The 21,745-nt window shown below is 33.2% G+C and overlaps 1 protein-coding gene across 2 annotated transcripts in view; it reads right to left on the bottom strand.

The window, feature by feature from the left end:
• Positions 1–21,745, bottom strand: part of LOC119632699 — a 78,258-nt gene that overhangs the window by 20,638 nt on the left and 35,875 nt on the right. The window contains exons 11-20 of one of the 2 annotated variants that reach the window (XM_038025741.1): positions 21,406–21,527; positions 17,276–17,368; positions 16,104–16,250; positions 15,122–15,280; positions 8,728–8,872; positions 8,491–8,585; positions 6,440–6,599; positions 6,246–6,343; positions 5,685–5,775; positions 5,275–5,388 (exon numbers count right to left, since the gene is read on the bottom strand). In XM_038025741.1, coding sequence (XP_037881669.1) covers positions 5,275–5,388; positions 5,685–5,775; positions 6,246–6,343; positions 6,440–6,599; positions 8,491–8,585; positions 8,728–8,872; positions 15,122–15,280; positions 16,104–16,250; positions 17,276–17,368; positions 21,406–21,527 — 1,224 coding nt within the window. The remainder of the gene's footprint in view (positions 1–5,274; positions 5,389–5,684; positions 5,776–6,245; positions 6,344–6,439; positions 6,600–8,490; positions 8,586–8,727; positions 8,873–15,121; positions 15,281–16,103; positions 16,251–17,275; positions 17,369–21,405; positions 21,528–21,745) is intronic. The other variant, XM_038025742.1, reaches the window with a different exon arrangement.

Raw genomic sequence — 21,745 nt, 5'->3', positions numbered from 1 at the left:
ATATTAATATAATATTTTACATATAGATGACAAGTGTTCTATGATATTACATTTACTTATGCGTTGGACTGGCTGATTGAAACGTGAATAAGATCATGTTTTAGAATTTTTTGACATGACATAGATAATAAAAATTATCTGTTAAACGATTTAGAAACGTTATCTTGTGATTAAGTTCCCAAGTAACCAATAGTTTTCTTCCATGAACTGTCAATCATTTTACTCAGATTATTGCATCGTTTAAAAAAGGAAAAAAAAGTTTTATATATATATATATATATATATAACATATATAACTTCGCAAAATTTCATATTAATATTTGATTATGATTTATCATTTCCTTCAAGAAATTTCATACTGTTACCGCTACGGTACAGTTCAGATCCAGTTCAGGCGTGAAATTGGTTTCATGGTCGAATTTCGTATACAGCTTAATATCGCTTTACCCCCGTCGTATATGAGTGCAACTAAGTGTAATTTCAGACTTATGATGCGTATCTCGTTGATGTTATTGCTAGCGAGATAATTAATGTATTAATAATATTCCATTCCACGAAAATGCGTTGAAAAATTTTCCTTTCTCATTATGCTTCCATGTATAAATAAAAGGATACAATACTACCTTTGAATGCAGCAAACTTACGAAGTTATTAATAATACAAAATCTTGATAAACGTAGAGTAATACTTTTTCAAAAAAAAAAAAAAAAGTTTGATCTAAGAAGCTCAACTAATATCCTTAAATTGTAAAAATATTAATTATTTATTCATTTGTTACTAGAATAGCTTTCAACTTTAACGAAAGTCACGCGTCGCGACTCGCGAGTCAATTTAATAGCTTTTATGTTTTAATCATATATCTCTTCCTCATAATTATCTAATATCACATAATAGAATGCAATGACAAACGTGAAACGCTACATACTCCTTCTACGGGTGGATAAGTGGTGAAGGCAATTAAAACGAATTTGAAAAACAACTCACAAGCTGTAGTAAAAAATATAGAAACGCAATTGTATGAATGGATAGTAACGATTATAAAAACCTATTTCCTTCCTTTTATACTGACTTTCGCAAAAAAGGAGAAGCAATTATTATATCTCACGCTATTTATAACATGCGAAAATCGATGTTATATTCATATATGCGACAAGTGGTTGAGATTTCACGTTTATTTAATTATGAAATGCTATCCTCCTATCCTATCTGACCGGTCTTCCTATTATCGCGAGTTATTTACTATTTTTAAAAACAGTTTAGCAAAATTCATTGAATTCATTCTTCGTACTTGTAATAAGCTTTAATTTAGTTTGCCTCCCTGCCAACATGTCAAGTGCCAATCGATATTTCGAGCATTTCCACGTATATTCAATTTTACATGCACCTTTCGTTCCGATTATAGTGCAATATATATAATACATATAAATTTGTCTTTATTTGACATCGGTGCCAAATGAAAAAGTTTCGAAAGTATTATAATAGAATGCGACAAACTACGTAAGTGCTGCATGCCTGTGTGAAATATGACGACCGCCACTAACTGGTGGTTTATCTTTTTCTTAATAATCCCTTTAATATGAACATGAAATGAAAGGATTCGCATTGTTAATGACTAAAAGAGAAGAAATCAATCATATGAAAAATTTTCTTTTAAAGTGGGATTTCGTGGAAGGAAATTGAAATGAAAGGTGGAAAATAAATTTGGTCTTAGTTGCTTTTATGTAATTACACGTAAAAGCTGGATACCTTAAAGAGTTTAACGAGCAAGAAATTTGATTTTCTCTAAATGTCTCAAACTGGGTGCAAAATCTATGTTTCACCTTTGAATTCGCTTAAATAAAATTTTTTTTTGAGAGTCATCCATATTGTGATTCCGAAAGTACATGTAAATAAAACATGCTTCTTATTGGGATTTCAATCAATTACTTATTTATTCGTTTATTTTTGTTTTCACTACATTTTGCAGACTTTGCCATTATTTGTGAAGTACAAGATCATTAATATGTGTTCCACGTACACCGGTACACCTTACAGGACTGCGTCTCGTTTCAAGACAATCTTCTATAACTTTTCCGCACATAGCGAGCAATAACTCGATCAGATCTTGATGGATGTTCGTTTAAAGAGTTTGAGGAATGTTGGTGGTCGCATCAAAAAGACGTGGAATTACCGGTCTGGGAAATTTGTCACGTAACAATCGCGAAACGGGGCGTTTCTTGCAGCTGCTTGCAGCGTTCTATTGAAAGCAAATATCTTCAACATCGATATCTTCAATTTGACGGCATTGGCGGTGCGTCTCACGCCCTCGTCATTTTCAAAAAAGCATGGGTGCAAAGGCCATGCCATACAATATTTTTTTTTGGGTATGCAATTGTTATTCGAAATTTACTTGTAGAATTTCCCCCTGCCCGAGATGCGAAAATTTTACTTGCTGACACGTCCACCAAGCGAAAAATGGGCGTAATCGCTCAAGAAAATTCGGTAAAAAAAAAAAAATCATCCATTAATCATTATTGCTGAGTATCTTCTATCTAGCATTGCATGATCAGTTGGCTTCAGTTCTTATGTTAGCTGGATTTTGTAAGCAAGGAGATGTCAACTCAAATGTAAATATGCCATAACGTGTCGTGTAATGAATAAATTTAGATCTTCCTCGACACTTTCACTAACAGCATCAATATTTTCGACCAAGTGCACGTTTCGATAATAAGTAAGTCTTCGTAAGCTTGCCCAAAATACAAATTTGATAATTTATATAACTCGCATGGCTTTATACAAACAATCAAATCTTTAATATTATTTTTTGATTATATATATCGAACTTGGCCATGCCAATAATCATTTCGTTCGGCGAGAAATATTAAACTTTTATTTAATGAAAACTGTATTCGCACGTGGGCAGAGAATGGATCCTTACATTCATGTAAGGCGATTGTATGCTTTCAACTAATTTCCAATTATTTCGTATTCATTATTTTATAAAATGAACATTATAATCCGATCGCCACTATTTAATCATTCAAAATATAAAAAATATAAAAAATAGCAGAAGTACTTTCCTTTAAATAGCGATCACAAATAACGTTATCACCAACTGTGGCCACGCTTCAAACATGTTCAAAAGTTCTATTGCACCTACAGCATTTAAACTTGGATTTGTTTTGCAGAAAAAAAAAAACTATTTTATCGAAAATACTTTTCAAATTCATAATTTATTATAATCACAGTTGTAGTCAGTCTAACAAGATGGTAACAAAACAAAATTTAATTAGAAAAATTTCTTAAAGAATTTGATAGGTATAGGTGGTTTAATTTAGTGAAGTATATATATATATATATATATATATATATAAATATATATACATATGTATATATATATATATTTACATGTATATATATATATATGGTTTTCGACATATGTAGCTATACGCAATTGGTAAAGAAAAAAGTTCGCAGCATTGTCCTCAATAACGTGCTTTTACAAACTACTTTTATTAGCTCTACTAGCAAGTCATAGCATAGTGCGCGTGAACGGTGACGATTCACGGATTATTAAAAAAATTACATTTATTTATGCGTCAAAATACCAAAAATTATAGGCTGCCATGAAAAGTACGTCTTTGTATGGGGAAGTGACTTGGTCGAAAATTAGCAAAAATTTATTTTCCCAGTAAAGATCCTATATATTTCCATAATAAAATGCTACTGCCATATAAAGTATATTGTTTCCTGAGAATTCATTCGTGGGAGGCGATCAAAAAAATTGATCTATCCAATTTAAATAGTAACGATTTTTACCGAGAAATTTGGTATATAGATTTTTTTTTTTTTACATAACGACCTTTTTTAAAATATGGCTTTGTGTGGGAATTTGTCGCTAATCTGCTCGGATCCAATTCATTTTCAATAGGCTTCGTCTTGGGTCCAATACAAGATACTAAATTTCGTCAGAATATCTCAAATATTGCCACGTGCAGCAAAGGAATGGATACAGAATAAGTTCAAATCGATTCAGAAAATAATTTAGAATAATATGATAGTCTTCGTCATTGGATCAAAATACGTCGGACACGAACCATATTTCGTTGAACATAGAAATACATAAGCGGACTCCAGATAGATAGTCAGATAGATTAAAAAAATGAAAATATGAAAATGAATGTATTAATCAATATAACAAGGGACGTTATATGCGATTATTGTACTTCATACCGCGAACTGTGGAGGGTACAAACAATGTGACATTGGTTAATTCAATCGCAAAAATAATTACGTTTTAAAGATAAATTAAAATTCTGAAAAAAAATTCCTTTCTTTCATTTCGACTACGGCGATTATGCTTTGCAACAACAATCGTGAGATTTTGTGATGGAAATGCTTTGTCAAGATCAGCAACAAGCGAATGTTTTCCTTATTTTTAATCTGGAGTCATTGAATCAAGGCCAGAAAGCAACTTCGAAGTTTTTGCATCAAGGTGCACAAAAAAGAAACGAGACCGAAATGGAATCGTGGGATTTTTGCAGAGATTGTTAGTGGGACGGTGAATAACGTACAACAAAGATCGTAATCCCGAAAAAATAAAGCTGAACAAATGACGGCAAATCCCTGGTGGACACTATGTGAGGCGTTGCTTTATATTTTGCGGGAGTGGAAGCAAATAATGCGTCGTGAGCAGCTCCAACTTGGCCACCCGAGAACTTCGATCTACTACTTATTGTCAACGACCAACAACGCCTGAGTAAATGCGAGCAATTGAGATAAAACTGATTGATCAAGAGGAAAGCCACCGTTTTTCGTTGAAACAATGCCGGAGCAAACGCATGGAGTTGAATTCAAAATAGTCTGTAAAAACAATGTCATTCATTTGTTCGCACAAAATGATGACATGCTGATATCATCAGCTATATATGGCGAAAGCTTATCGATCTGTAACTTTACTTAAAGAGCAAAGGAAAATGTATTTGAAAAACGCTCTGAACTTTTTCCTTAACACTCCATATATATACATACATATGTATAAGGGTTGGTAAATTCTAGTAAATTGCAAAAAGCATTGAGATTTCATCAATGGTTGTGTCGTTGCCCAACACGAAAATTTCATTCCAAAACGATTTAAAACCAACTAACTGACGATATAGGAAACAAAAAAAAGAAAAAAAAAAAAACGTTATGTTTATTTATTGTTCTCGGGTCGGATAATTTTCAACTCTATGAATTTCTGATAGATATATGCATACACGTATATATGTATGAATGCATTTTTATTGTACTTACCATCGATAGTCCGGTTGTAAGAGCAATCAATGCAACTGTTAAAAATGCAAAACATTGTGATAGCATACGATTGCTATGAATTTTTAATGAAAATCGTTTGATGCTACTGGGGAACTGTTAAGAAAAATATATAGAATTGAAAATGAGATTGAAATTGAACAGAAAGCAAAAAAAAAAAAAAAACAAAAAAAAAATAAAATAACATTTGTAACAACGGCAACAACAACAGCAACAACAACAATAAAATATGACAACAATATCAAAAAGATAACATATAAGAATTTTTCTTATTATTATTATTATTATTATTATTATTTTATTGGTTTATTGCACTTAAAAAGGAAATCTCTCTGATGGAAAGTTCGTCTGACGTCGTAATTCAGGATATCCTCATAATAAATTTTACTTACTTCGTCAGTGAAATCGCGGCACGCCACCAACAATGTTAGGATAAACAATAAAGCGATAACCACACACGTTGTAACGACAGTATAAATGTTGCTGAATAAAAAGTACGAGAAGAAGAAACGAAAAATGAAAGTGAAAAGATTGCATTAAAAGTGAAAATGCTAACATTACATCCCGATATCCCGATTAAGTATATATATATACATATATACTCTTGATCAGCCGTAGATATATATGTACAGCGATGGAACTTTACTCGTTTTATGAAACTTTTGTGAGTTTTCTTAAAAATATGCAAGAAAAATCTCTTTCTCTCACCCACACTACACACTCAGTTCCAAAGAACCAAAGAATTATATTATCGTGGCCATTCAGTTACAGCGTCTAAAATAAATCGGCTTAAATGAGAAACGTTTTCCGATAAATCTACATTTGAATCTAGATTCGTAATTAAAATCATTTTCTTTCCGATATTTAGTAAAAGCAGCAACAGAAGTTTAACGTGTCAGATATCGAAAATTCGCCTTGAAGCGTATATAACTTACATTTGCAATATAACTTACATTTGAAAGATCGTTAAACGCATAGCACTGGTGCCCAAAAGCACAATAAGACTGCAATAGAAGTAAACACTTAACAGGCGATCTGGTTCGGTGGCATACTATAGTCAAGATAGATAGATAGATAGACAGACATTTAAATATACATTTATTTCTTTAGTATATTTATAAACATTTCCAATACTTTTTCTTAATACCTTTTTCTCCAGATTTTTGTCTTTGAATGATAATAGAATCGATTTGCAGTGCTCAGCTCTTAAATGATCGATACTTCGAGCGTCTATGGCTCTCATTAAATATTCATTGACTTCGTCTTCAGGATCCTTAGTCAATTCTGTATTATCGTTAAAACCAAATCTGAAAAACAAAGTATAAAAGGAGGGGTTTTGAAAAACACAAAATTCATTGCTTTCGTCCTTTTTTATCTGGTTTTTTTACGTTTTGAAAAAAATGTACTAACAATAGTGTCTCCTTCAAATACGTGTATTCTTGCTTTGTTCTATAAACTCATTTGTCTCAACCGTAGGTAGCCCCGGACCTGGAAATCCTTAAAGGCGAAAATTCGGTATTTTTAATATCGCGATACTTCTTCTCTCTGAGAAATCTGGCGAAGGCAAGTGGAACGTAGAAACTTTCATTCATTAATTTACAGTTCGCATATGATTTTTTAAGCTAATGACATTTTCTGGAAAGGTCGATCTGCTAAAAGATGTTAAACCTTTTCTTTACTGTCGCTACTACCATGAAGTGAAGTGAAGCTACTACTAAGAAAGTGTGATAGTTGCTGGACATTAAAACAGGGTAGGATGGCCCTCAGTTCAATGAGTGGAAAACCTATGACAATTGCCTTGAGAGAGATTTTTTGATGGCACTTATGTCAATATTGTAATTGGATGCTTTAAATGCCCGCCGGATATTTGGGAATGACGGTTCGCGGAGTGTCGTCGTGCTATGGTTGTACTTAATGGAAGAAGCACACGTGGAAGTAACAAGATTACCTTGACACTCGTGCTTAATCAGACCATAGAAAGGCAAAGGTAGGTCTTCCCGCCCTGCCCCATGGAAAATATATTATAATCTTTGGTATGTCCTTGGATAAGCTGAAATTGAGCATTCTTATGTAGGGACATTTGTGGTAGTGGACTGTCCAGTTCGATGAAGGTCTTCTCAAAGCTTATTTGTAAAATTTCAATCAGCAAACGAGCGTTAAATTTCTATAGAATATGGCAACAAGAGCTAAAGAAGAACGTTCAGTTGACGTGGAAGCCGGTCTTGTATGGAGCAAAGCAGCTTCTCTTCCATAGATTCCTTATGGAAAATATAAAATAGTGTCCTCTCGAAACATATGGGTACGATCTAGAAGGAGATAAGCTCCTATGAATCATTTAGGAAAACTTTCTATGAATATTTAAATTTAATCTGGCAATGGGATATCACCTTTGAATATGAATCTTTTGATTAGGCAGAGGTAGAGGGCATTTCCGAAAAATATATTTGCAGTGTATGCCTGTATGGATACGTAAAAGACAGTAATGCTTCAATTATTCTCAGAATTATTCAGAAAAAGTCACTGATAGTTACCTCGTGGTTTGATTCCTTATAAAAGAAAACAAAAACATAATAAGATTTGGGTTAACAGAATTTTCACGGCCGCGAAAGTATAGCACAAACCAGAAAAAACCGGACATAGGCTTTTTAAAAGAAGCCTCTTCATCGAATTAAAAAGTTCAGGTCACACCTTTCTAAGCGCGAACATTTTAAAATATTTTATCGAAGAGCAGGACAGGCACGCATCTATGATCTTCGCTAATTCCTGCATCAATGAATGGTTAAGAATATTAATTTGCATTGGTAACACTATGTAACGTTTAATTAATTCGTCGAAAACTATCCCTTTAACTTGTTGGACTTTAGTTCCATTGACTTACTCGAAAGCGACATCAATAAATCGATTGACAAGTAGAAATGCCTTGAATATAACGAAAGTAATTAATCACTTTATCCTTACAACTGATACAAGCTTCAATTACGTATGTTCCCCAGAGAAGAGAAACAGTGCAACAATATATTGCCTTAATTGAGGGCAAAAGTTTCGATAATTTTTTAATGTTTTTATTTTATTATTATGGTTACGGAGTTTTTATTTTTTATTTATTTGGTGTTTTTTTTTTTTTTTTTTTTTTTTTTTGTATTAACTCGAACGAACAAGAAAAGCTTTTTTTATTTATTTTTCATTCACTTTACTTACTTGGAAGTGTTTTTCTGCATACTGCCATGTCCCATCATGCGTAATTCCTTCGATATATTGCCATTAACTTGTAAACGATTCCGTGACTTTTTATGCTAAAGAGAAAAATGAAGAATGAAAAAAAATTTAAACAATTAAGGATTATATAGAAGAAAAAGGAAAGAAAATTGAATGAAACTTTTATTGAACATTTTATGGCAACAAATATAACAATGTTATTTAAGAACTATTACATACCGGTCTGTAAATATCACCCGGTATTATAAGATAGGTTTCAATTTGATGATCTTTTAAATATGAATTACGTTCGGCACCTTTCCCTACCTCCACTTCGTAATCACCATCCAGGCATGTTAGAGTTTCTTTGGTTATATGAACACGTCTGAAAATTATAATGCATAAGTAATAGTAACAAATTTATTTTTATATTCTACACAATTTATGGCACAGGCTATATCAAGAATATGATAACCAAAAGGAACCGGACGATAAACCGATCGATCAGTTTCCGAATCTAATTAAGCTTGTTCATCTGTGGCTGTTTGGTGTCAGGGCATATCTCATATTCGCGTAACGCGGAGACGATCAGAAAAAAGTGGGCAATGTTTGCCTGAGCGTTCACTATAGCTGCAATAATTTTTTAGATATTTCGACGAGATTCAATATAATATTTGGCCGAAATATTGAAAGTAGATTACACCGAAGCGTATCTATGACTACTTGTCTCGTGACACTTTATTTTGAAAAACTCAATATTATATGATATGAATTCTCGGCAAAAACGCCAAGTATTAATTTTCTCGCATGCGATATTTTTATGAAAATACATGGTTCGGACGGCGTGATTTTTTTAAGGGCCTTCCATATAAGCGTACACAAAATAAATCTTCTCATTTTCAATTTTTTATGATGAAAGTAAACCCGTTACGGCAATTTGACACAAAAATTAACTTGGGGTAATCTTATAACACATAAGTTCATTTTGTGAATCTCATCCTATATAAGCGTAATATCCATATGACAAAAGGGCATAACTTGTAGTTTTTTATGACAAAAACAAAAAATGAAGAGTAATAAAATTTTTAAGAGAAAAATTAAATTTTTTGAATTTGAACTATGTCAATTCAGATTTTTGATATCCTGCAGTATGGCGGCTATCTTCAAAGCCCTGTATTTACATAAAAAGAAGATATTATTTTGGATTTACCGTTACGAGAATGAATGAATAATGATTATGTTAGGCAAGATATTGTAGGCTGATCTTACTCGACCATAATATTTTTTCTTCTTTTAACAGCTCTTTCTTAAACTGTCCTACGTTATTCTGTTAGCGCTAAAATATTTAGCGTATTTATGTTTAATAATAATATATTTAGTAATTTAATAGTCTCTTTCGATTGTTATCCAACTCCAAAAAATATAAAAGACATAAACGCAGAAGTCGTATCATGCTTTTCTCAATATCCAAAAATGCATCCAAAACCAAAAGCCACAAGCTAGCAATCTATGAAAAAGAATCTGTTTCAAAATTTTTTCCCGATCAAAAGAAGGCAAATAGAACAGTAATAATCGAGGAAGGGATTAGGCAAAAATGTAAAAAATTCGTTGAAAAGCTTACGCTAGAACATGCCGCTCTTACTAAATCTGTCGAAGACGTAATACCTCAGGTGTAACGATGTGGCAAAGGAAATACAAAGAACATTTATAAACCTATATGCATATATATCGTTCATAATTAACATCGAAATCTTTATCTCACATTCTCAACTTCTTTGCACAGATACCGACTATGTTCGAAGCGTTCTTACTTTCATACCTATTCACATCGATCATCTCAATGAAATGAATCTTGTTAAATAAACATATCCGCTTGAGTGACCGAGTGGGCAAGAGTCTCGATTAGCAACTCAATGCAAGCTGCGACAACTTCCCTATCTCTTTCTCTTTGTTCACTTTGTTCCGATCGTCACCATATTGCACGTATAGGGCACATCTTCCGATTGATGATCGATCGTATAGGTAAAAATAAAAATGAGAGGAAAGCACTTGTGGAAAATTTGAATCCTCTTTTTATAAAATTAATCTCTTGAATATATTTTTGCCAGTTCAGTGCATCTATTTAGCTAAACAAATAAAAAAAAAAAGAACGAATGATTTTTAAAAAAATTATTTCTTTAAATCATATTTACATCTGGTATGATTAAAAGCAAGAAAAATTTTTGATTCGTGCCTAATCGTGTTATCAATCGGCATGCCAGTGTAGTTGATAAAGTCTTTGATCCGGAGTTAAAGCAGCAAATATTAATTACTTCAATATTCCGTGTCCGTTTTTACACATTACATAATAGTTTTGGTATAATTTTTGAAATAACTGTTGCTCGCTCTTCATTTTGTGTCGAAATTTCTTTCAATTTAAGTGTTTAAATGAGTTTGAAAAGGCATACGAGGTTTCGCACTTTATTAAATAAATTGCTTAAGCGTCGGCCTGCTTCGAAATGAAATTATTGCAGAAATTCGTAAACGTTTAAAGCAAAATCTTAAATTCATAGAAAGATGAATAACCTGTAACCTGCAACCAGAACAACAAGTATATGACCTATAAAATCGACACCGAATACAATAATAGCAACAATAACATTTTTCATTCATAGCATAAAACAACAAATATAGCGCAACTAAAAAGTGAAATACTAAAGAATTTTGAACAACACAACGAACGTATAAGGCAGGCAGGCATACAGAAAATACTGTTCGAAACAAAATAGTTAAGAAGCGTCTGCTGCAAGAGTTAAGAATAACAAATAACAATAGGTACTTATCCATATAAGAGAAACAATTGCGAAAACTAATTATTAAAATTTGCCAAGTGTGTACCAGTATCAGGGCCAACTATCTTCAATTAAGTTGCGTTGTTCTCATTAAATGAAAAAACGTAACAAAAGCAAGTTTTGTAAAAATCGATTCAAATCGAGATTTGATATAATTTCACAATTACATGCATACATATGTATGTTTTCGTATGTACAATACATGCATACATAATGAGTATCCTTTGGCATTCATGTAAATCTATAAATGCATGCACAGGCACGCATTTATCTTTCGCGTATATTGTTTGATTATGGCCTCGCGGTAATTTAGGGCAAACATGATTTTAGTTCGCATTTGCGGTTGATTATCCATTATTTTGTAAGGACGATTGCGCGTGTAGTTGTTTTAAAATGAGTGCACGGCTGATTAATGAAAATGTAAACAAGGCTTTCATCTAAGTCAGCACAGCATAGTTCGTGGACACTTCATCTATAACTGGATTGCGTATGTGTGCATTCTTATCTCAATTTGTTCGTTCGATGAAAGCATAAAGGGTTTCTTCATTTCATTCATTTCGTTTGTCGCTGCTGTCGAACGTGTGTCCACTTTATTGATGAAGTTTTTGCTGAGTGTTGCGAGTGTCACCGGGGACACTTGTCCGAACCTCACCTCACGCCAAGAAGGTTTTCTTGTTTTCTCATTTTCTCTTTTTGACAATTGCATTTACGCACTGAATTAGATAACACATAACTATCCGTTATGATATAATAATTGAGTTACAGTATCTCGTTCACCTTTGATTCAAGGAACCAATAACTTTCACTACGCTAAGGTTAAAAAAAAAAAAAACAAGTGAAAACACTGTGGTGGGACACGATCCATCAATGGCCTGCGATTATGTATATAATGACTTTTCAAAATACGGCCTTGCTCAGAAAATGACCAAAAATGTTGTCCGATCCATATCACTTTCAACGGCGTTTGTCCTTGGGGCAAAACATGCCGCCGTGTATCAAATTTCATCAAAATATCTCTAAAATCGTGACATGTTGAACAGATGAACAGAAGGACGGACAAGCCTAGATCGATTGCGAATCACTATCGATGTTGTTATCAAGTTCTTCTGGTTATTGAGTGCATCTACACAAACTTAATGTACTCTTCTACCACAAGTGGTTTGGCGTATAGGAAAAGTGAACTTTTTAGATATTTTACAAAAGTTTTTCACTCGTCACAGGAAAATTTCTCCATTTTATTACTAAAAGTCTACATCGAAATTGTATAAATTTCTAAACGAAGGAACGAAAAACGAATACGCCTCAGTTAAAACATGAAAACATTATTGGATAGTTGTTCCATCAATTTTGTAATCACATAGAAAGTTTTTACTGTTTAGGAGGAAATGCTTAAAAATTTTACATTTCCTGAGGCAAAAGTTTAAATAGAAAAAGAAAGGGGATGAGGTGTATATTCATTTTGACTGAAAGCTTTAGAAGCCTTACTAAATATATAATTAGGATGAAAGCACCTCCTTCTCTCCGCATCTCTATAATAATAATATCTGTGATAATAATTCTCCTGCCTGTAAAAACGAAGCTATCGGGTTCAAATTTGGTAGACACACCCAATATTCTCTTACATATAGTTTGGTATTCAAAATCGGAGAAATCAGTCAAGGTAAACGCCCGCAGTATATTTATTTTCAAACACCGGACTTAAAGGTCTGAAATAATAAAAAAGTTACTAACACTTAAACATTGCGCAGAAATTCATTCTCGTTTACATAATCCTCAGCAAAAGGTTAAAGTAAAATTAAATGCTTTCCACTTAGAACAGTCATGTGTCCAGACATCGGGCAAAAGGTTGCAAGACTAAGTAGAATCAATTTTTTTTGGCTAAACTCAACTTTATTGAACATAATCTCCTGAAAGGGAAATTCCGATAACTTTTTATAGAAAGATTTTTCAAGGCCCTCGAAATACGCTTCGATTTTCGAAACGGCCTTTTAATTCTATCAAAACCCTTTTTATCTCCGTTGTGGACCGAATTATTTTGTATTAATAGGAAATGTTGTTATCAATCTTCATTAAAAACCCTTCTCACTTGATTTATTATTTATTGGGTTTGCTAAGTAATTGCCGATTTGTTCAATGAAATAAAAGCTTTTTTTTTACTTGGAATGAAGTTGAATCTATAATGTATTTGCTCGATGACCTTTTGCCATCTCGCTCACAACTTAAAAATTACACACTCTTGGAAAGTCCGATCCTTTCCGGCTAAAAACTGGGTTAAGTGAAATTTTATAGCGTCATAATCATTGAAAATTTTACCACGAAGCGAGTTGTCCAGGGGTCGAAATAAGAGGTAATCCGATGGCGCGACATCAAGGCTATATGGGGGGAGTAACATCAATTCGCAACCAATATCCATCAATTTATGCCAAGTGGCCAAAGACATGTGTGGCCTTAGCATTATCCTGATGAAAAATGACGCCTCTACGATTAACCAATTCTAGTCGCTTTTCCTTGACCGCTGCATTCAGTTTGTCCAGTTGTGGACAGTATACGTCCCAATCCATGGTTTAGTTCCTTTGAAGCAGCTCAAAATACGCCGGTTCTTTCTTATCCCACCAAATTGACAGAAAAAACTTCTTTTGTTGAATATGTGCCTTTGAAGTGGTTTGCGATGACTCATTAGGTGCGCACCACGATCGTTTTCGATTGACATCGTCGTTGTACACGATCCACTCTTCGTCTCCAGTGATAATTCGTTTTAAAAGCGGATCGATTTCATTGCGCTTAAGCAATAATTCACAAGCGCTGGTGCGCTATGTCAGATGAATTCCTTTCAAATCGTTCGGAACCAGCTTCTTAACGGGACCGACTCGTTTTAAATGCTTCTCGATGGCTATATGTGAAACATTTAACTTCTCCGCAATCTCCTGTGTAGGTACGTGACAATTCGCTTCGATGATGGTTTTGATTTCAACCTCATTAAACTCAACTGATCGACCTGAATGTTGGTCATCGTTAGGAAAAAAAACTACAGAAAGGAATTTTTCAAGCCAATTTCGGCATTGCCTTTCTTTAAGTGCTTTATTGCCATATACATCACGTAACTTTTTGGCGGCTTGCACTGCGTTCTTTCCTTTATGGAAATAATAACGCAACTCCGCATATTAATATTGAGGTAAAAAAAAAAAACCTTAAGAAAATATCTCTGCAATGAACTTGTAAAGCTGGGTAAGGATGACAGCTAACATATATAAGAAGAAGAAGAAAATGATTATAACATATACGGATATCATAAAAATGGGAGTGAGACACGACTATAGCTGAAATCGGCAATTACTTAGTTGCCAACCCAATACTGTGGAATAAGTTGATTCAACGATAATTTGAATTAGTTTGGTGATAAAAGTGCGAATTAGGTAAAGACCTGCTTGATTAGGATGTCATTTGGAAGAATGAGGAAAATTTTAACGCATTATTTTAAATCATTTTATGCAAAAGATGTAAAGATTATTTCCCATATTAGATATTCATGGATAAAATATAATTATTTTCAAATCACATTTCTAGCATTAAGTATGAAAGTATGAAATATGCGAGTTTCTATGTTTTGCGAATTCATAAACGTATGAAGGAGACAACCGAACGGTCGGATTTTGTGTGTGTGGTATTTATGAGCTTAGACAGCCTCTGGTCTGGTTATTGCAAACGGTGTGCGTTCATTTACTTAAGCCGAATTCACAAATGATATTGTTCATACCTCCTCATAAGAAGAAGCATAGTGACAGTATGTATTAGAAGCAACTTACCCTGGTATACCACCACTTTCCATATGATTTGCTAGAGTTACATCATTTGACCACACATCAAATTGCCACTTGACGAGACCCAAAACACCACAATGAACACGACCCGTATGTATGCCAACGCGCATATTCACATTTACCGCCATTACCTCACGTACCAAACTGCAAGTACATAAAACATCAACATATACACTCTTGTACGTCTAATGCTATTTAGATAATGTTACTTAAATATTTACTGTACAGTGTGCCACAAAATTTTTATATCATTATTTTCTTTTTGTTTTTTATTTTATTTTTACGCGCAATGAACGCGCAATATGAAATATTTCATGATGATATTTTATATACATACATATATATATATATATATATATATATATAAGGTATACATATATATATATATATATAAAATATTTATAAGGCTTAAGGTACACTATAATTATTTATCATTTCACATTTACTAGCTTTTGAAGATCGACTTGAAATGTGCAAAGCCTGCTTGGCCTAACTAATTGTGACCTTTATACCACCGGGGTCCATTTCACTTCCCTTCAGTTTATCATTGACGGTGATTCTCTTCATGTCTGACAGTTTGCAATGGATTAAAAAAACAAAATATTTTACATAATTTTCCACATGCATAGGCCATACGACATATATTATGCATTGTATGTCTAACAGCTCAGAAACATGATCCGTATACTCATATAAATTTATGAATTTTAATTTACTATTAGATACAAATTAAGTCGACTTATTAATGTTTTGCATGGCTACGGCTAATTGCAAAAATCATTAAAACATTAGGAAAAACGTTGTCAGGAAAGTGAAAATATTTTATTATATAGATTATATGGACCTTTTAATTATTCCTCTTCCAAAACATAAAGAAATACCATAAATATATTTCATATTAGTTCTATGTTTTTTGAAAGCATAAAATTTTGTTGCGTTACGTGGTTTTTAGTTGTTTTTAACTTACGCTATTGCATCGATCATATCTAAACCCATTTCAACGGCACAATGAGCATGATCAGGTCGAGGTTCAGGTAAACCCGAAACGCAGTAATAACAATCTCCTAATAATTTAATGCGTAAACAATGGTGTTCAGATGCCAAACGATCAAATCTAAAATGTGTTGTTTAAAAAAAAAATAAAATGAAATTAATATGTATAAAATAATTATTTATTATATAAATATTATATTAATTAAAAATTTCCAAATGCTTTCTAAAAAATTAACGCCTATTAACTAGCTACGCATTTTTCCCCAACCGTTACATTTTTCTGCCTAAACAAAAGTACTAGCATCACCTTGTACTCTAATTAGTCCTGAATTCTCACTATTACATTTTTTACTTCGCATAGACGATGAGAATTCGATACCATTTCATTAACGATATTCACTTTGAAAGTAAATAAGCGAATGAATTAAATTTTGTAACAAAAGTACTCCGTTTTAAATGTAAAAGTATTCATCAATGATTTTGGAAAGAGGTTTTTTATTATTAAAAACACTCTAGTGGGCTAGTGGTCCATCCTCAAATACCCTACATCACAGTACGGTTATTAATATAACGACTATTTCAAATAAAGAGCTATGTGCGAAGTGATCGAAAAAACGATTTGATTCGAATTATTAATGCGTGGATAGCGTTCGTCCCTCGGTAAAAAGAAGTGGAATGTGAAATTTCAATTTTATGAAAATATATCCAAACTTGCAAATTGTGTGTTGAACAGAAGGAAACGAAATGGATAGACAGACCGACGGACAGGCAGACTTAGATCGATTCATGATCGGTGTAATAAAAGGTAGGCTTGTGTGTGTTGCATAAATTCGTGCGTACTTCTTGTACAGTTATAGCACAAATGCTGTAGGGTATCAAAATCAAGTCACATAAATACATTATTATTATTATTATTATTATTATTATTATTTTTAATTCAGGCAGAGAAATAAATTCTACGATTAAAGTCTCAAAGCACTAGTGTGCATCTAAGGCTAAAGGCTTTAGTCGAAACTCTGCCGCACTTGAGATTCGAACCCACGAACATGGAGCTTCTTTGTCTACGGCCATTCAGGCGGATACACATAAACATAGAAGCATTAAATCTTTCTAATTAATTTTGTAAACTTGACAAATGATAATTACCTGGCGAATAATTCATTCAGCAAGCGTACTAATTCCTCAGCGGTACATTGATCGGAGAGGCTAGTAAAACCGCAAATATCAGCAAACAATATGCTGCAAAGGAAAGTTAAAAGGAAAAATGATACAATTTTTCAAATAAAGAGCTTTAAGTCGAATACTATATTAAAGCGAGCGTCGAACTAAAATAAATTGTGCAAATAATTAATGAAACCATTGTAAGTTTTTCCTGAAAAATTTATATCCGTTTTTTTTTTTTTATAAACGATCGATTAAATAGTCAGGAATGGCAAAGAGAAGACAATTTTGGACACGACATAATTTTAATTAGTCAAAAAAGCTATGCAGGGCAAGAAAGGAAGAAAATTATGTTCGCTTGCAGCTGAATCTGTTATATCCACCACCTTTATCCTCGAAAGAACTAAAGATGTAAGAGAAAAAGTAAATCTTCATTCCTTACAATATGGGTTTGGGCGTGGCCGATTGTATTCGTTCTAGTATAATAAATATTTGTAATTGATAAATAACGAGCACAAACCAGAGAAAGCGGGCGAATTCTAAGTTTATGTAATGCTCTGTAGGCATGCTCCTTGATCGATTTAGTCTATATCCTTTTGCTCGCAGGTATGAAATGCGAGTGTTTGTTTATGCTGAACTTGAAGATCGTAGCATAAGCTTGGCTTATCTCATCGCTTGTTAAGAAATTACTAAATGTCGTACTGCATTCTAAGAGGCACGGTTCGTCAACGCATCTCGAAGCTTCTCAAATTTTCAATCGTTTAGATCCTTTCCTTTGTAACTGTGAGAACTGTAATGCTCATCGCGGAGAGATTCGTAAACAAATGTAAAGTTGACTAACGTTAAATTTGTAAATATTTTTTTCTTTTTTTTTTGTCTTAATTGTAAATTTAAAGTAAAGCAAAAAAAAAAAAAAGAGAATGTTTTTTAGAAATGCAATATGAAATAATGCAAAAAAATTGAAGTTCAATGTGCAAATGAGTCCCAAAGGTTCGATGTGCACGGATTACGATGAAACGCGTTATTCTCGAGACACAATTCTTCAAACGGGCGTTTGTGACTTAACTCGAGCAATTTATATTTTTTTTTTATGCGAACTCTTTCCAGAATTTTTTCACACGGAAATACGCAGCATATTGTCGATATGTGAGTTCACTTTATTTTTATTAAAACAAAATACCCTTTGCTCTGTCAAAAGTTGAACATTTTCATTGAGACACGAATCACAAAGAAAAAATCAATATTTCAGTATTTCTCGAGACATAGAAACGTATATTAAATGATTTTTCATTCCTGCTTTTTTGCTTTTGGTTTTAGTTACCCTACTTACGGTAGAGCCTTTAAATTACAAATAACTCACGAAAACCATTTTTTAATATTTTTGGGTTTTGTAATACCTGCTATTGTATTACTCCTAGTAACCTTGGAATATGTTATTATTGCATTGCCTTTCCTTCCATCCATGGAAATGATCAAAAAGCCCTCTTTTTTTAAGTTGATGGTTACGTGATCTCACACCTTAACCCACAATTAAATTTATCAAGTTTTTTTCGACCTGCCTTAGAAAGGTATGCATTCAAGTGCAAATCTAGATCAACTCTTTATCAAATTTATTAGGAAACTCATCATTGAATTCGGATTGTACGCTATTAAGTACGTAATATTTTCACTGCCGCTTTACGAAACTTTCACTTATTTCAAGTTCATCACTGAATAATACTGTGTTTATCATTGCGTTTCCGCGATCTGCATGAAATATTTATATTAATAGTTCTGCGCAAGGTTATACTGGCACCGTATCATCACAATACTCTACTCTACCTAGTTTCATACATAGTAATAGTAAGCACTTTGTCAAGAGAAAAAATTATTAATATTCGAAATTTGATTGAAAACCAGTAAGTGAATTTCATGCGGGGACAATGTACTCGAACTTCTAACTTGCAACTAAAAATTTAAACCTTTCATTCTGTTCGGACGTGTTTGTCTCTCCAATCTCATGACTAGAACGAGACTTCAGCGACCTCAAAAAGTATATTCATTCTTGATCAGCACTTAATTCTGAATTGATTTAAGAATGTCCATCTGTCCGTTTATCGTAACCATTCTCTTGGCCGCAAAGCTGAAGCCATCGACATCAAATTTGCAAAAACATTGCAACTTTTTCCATGCAGATTGGTATTCGAAAATGGGGCAGATCGCTCGAATGACACGTCCACGGCACCGTGTAAATTGAGAACACCTCTCCTTAGTTTTTTCCTCATAACTTATAAACTGCAATCGATAAATCGATAAGAATTCAAACTTATATTTTGGGGTCAATGCTATAGAATTTGTACAAAAATCGAAAAAATCGGCCACGTCTACTTAATTTTATAATGTGCTCTAATTGCATTTTTTTCAAAATTTTTATAACTCACCGAAGCACACGTCAAAATCTCGTAAGATATATATGGGAATTCTTGGCCAATTTCAAATTCGCAATGGATTTAAGCATGTCCGTCCGTTGATCTGTCCATCTGATGGTCCGCGCAAACGGTATAGTAGTATCTACGGTGAATATTCCCCCGCTCGCAAAAATGAAGGTAACGCCTAAAAGCTTGCAAAAAAATTTGAAAATTACCAAAAATGCTCAAAGGACACGCCTATTACGCCTACATGTCTATGGAACAAAAACTATGAAACACTTTTGTTCTCCCCATTTTCATAAAGTGTCACACATATACCATGTAAGCTTCCACCTAAACTCTGAAAATAGAGAAAATCGGCGGGGCCCACCCGATAAAATGTAGTTCTTTTCCTTTCTTTCAATCTCCTTTAGGGTAACGATGAAGGTTTGGTCGCTAGTTTTTAATAAAAATAAGAATCAAAACACGGTAACTAATTCGAAGATCTAATAAGCTTTCTCTTCTTTAATTATTCAACAATTTTCCATCCAAGGGCCTTAGGCCAAGCCTATTTTATATACATATAAAAAAAATATATGTTTAAATTTTTTTTTTGGTGTTACTTAAGAGCTGTGCAGTTTTCACAATGGAAACATGTGTTGAACAATTGTGTGCCCTAAGTTTTGTATTAAAAAAAAAAAAAAAGTTGTCGTGAGCTTACGCGCTGCAAAAGTGATAATCATCCTGGAGCGTGTCACGTATGCCTGAGATAGAAATCATTTAAAAACGGTATAAAACATTAAAAGAATTCCATTAATTAGTTTGCATTGGTCTTGTCGAGTTTCCATAGCAAAAAACAGCAAAAGTCTTCGCATAAGCAAAGGGCTGGTGTTCGAAAATCGTTGTATAAATCGTCGAACATTAGATAAATGCTTGAACATAATTTGTAAGTACTGTCATGATATGACGATCGAAATTTGTCAATCGCATAACTAGCATCTAATTAACATAATCTCGATCATTTTCTGCAAGAACTATTGACTGAAAGCTCAAGTAATTGAAGGCTATATACTTCACCGAACTTACGAAAAATATAGATAAAGGGAAGGCCAAGCCGAACTAATACTTTAATGAATAGAATTATTTTCTTTAATTGTTCGGGAATATTTTACACAGAATATACATGAAATTTTTATAAACGAATCTTGTTATTAAATTTACTCGACTGCTTAAAACACCACAAAGTGTAAAGAAATCATGGAAGTGCTTGATAGTCACAAAATGTTAATTAGCAGAACTTTTCATCTCGCCACTTCATCCAGCCGCAAATTGTCTCGCATAATGGCGAGAATGTCATGCGAAAGGGAAAGCGACATTTAGCAGATATCAAGATTACAACCGTAACGGCACATTGAATACACCTTTACCGTGATAAGTGGAATGTGTTTCAATCTCATAATAAATTAATGATTGTAATTTTATACGAGAAGAGAAAAAAAAAAAAGGGTTTCCTACTCAAACACTTTTACATTCACATGAATAAATTCCTCGCATTTCAATATATATAACTCAATTCTTCGCATTTTGTATCTGTGTATGTGTGTGCGTGTATGTATATGTGTGTATGTGTGTGTATGTGTGTGTTTAGGAGGGGAGGTAAGCGTATGTACTTGTTGCTATTCAAGGCTGTTAACAATTTCAAATTTCCTTCTCATTCTTCACACTTACCTGACATTGTCATGTCGTTGTATATAAATTTTGTGAAATTGTGTGTCACGCGGTTGTCCGGCTATATCGTCTTTCATTTCCATCGCAACATGTCGCGGCAACACTGACAATAAGAGACGTTCCTGCACAACAATAAAAATAAATAACAGTTACTAAAGGGGCGGGTGGGGGGAAGAACTGTTATAGAAAGCTTTATGCTAAAAATTTTCAAGAAAAATTTTTCAGATTAAATTTCAATACAATACAAGATATACGCACATATACACAATTATACAAACAAGTCAAATATAAATCACTTTCTTGCCGCAAATAGCAATAGTGCAAGACATGTTAAATACTT

This window comes from Glossina fuscipes, unplaced genomic scaffold (genome assembly GCF_014805625.2).
Source record: "Glossina fuscipes isolate IAEA_lab_2018 unplaced genomic scaffold, Yale_Gfus_2 1, whole genome shotgun sequence".
Lineage (NCBI taxonomy): Eukaryota > Metazoa > Arthropoda > Insecta > Diptera > Glossinidae > Glossina > Glossina fuscipes.
Note: the sequence above shows the minus strand (reverse complement) of the source record. Positions and strands in the feature narration are given on the sequence as shown.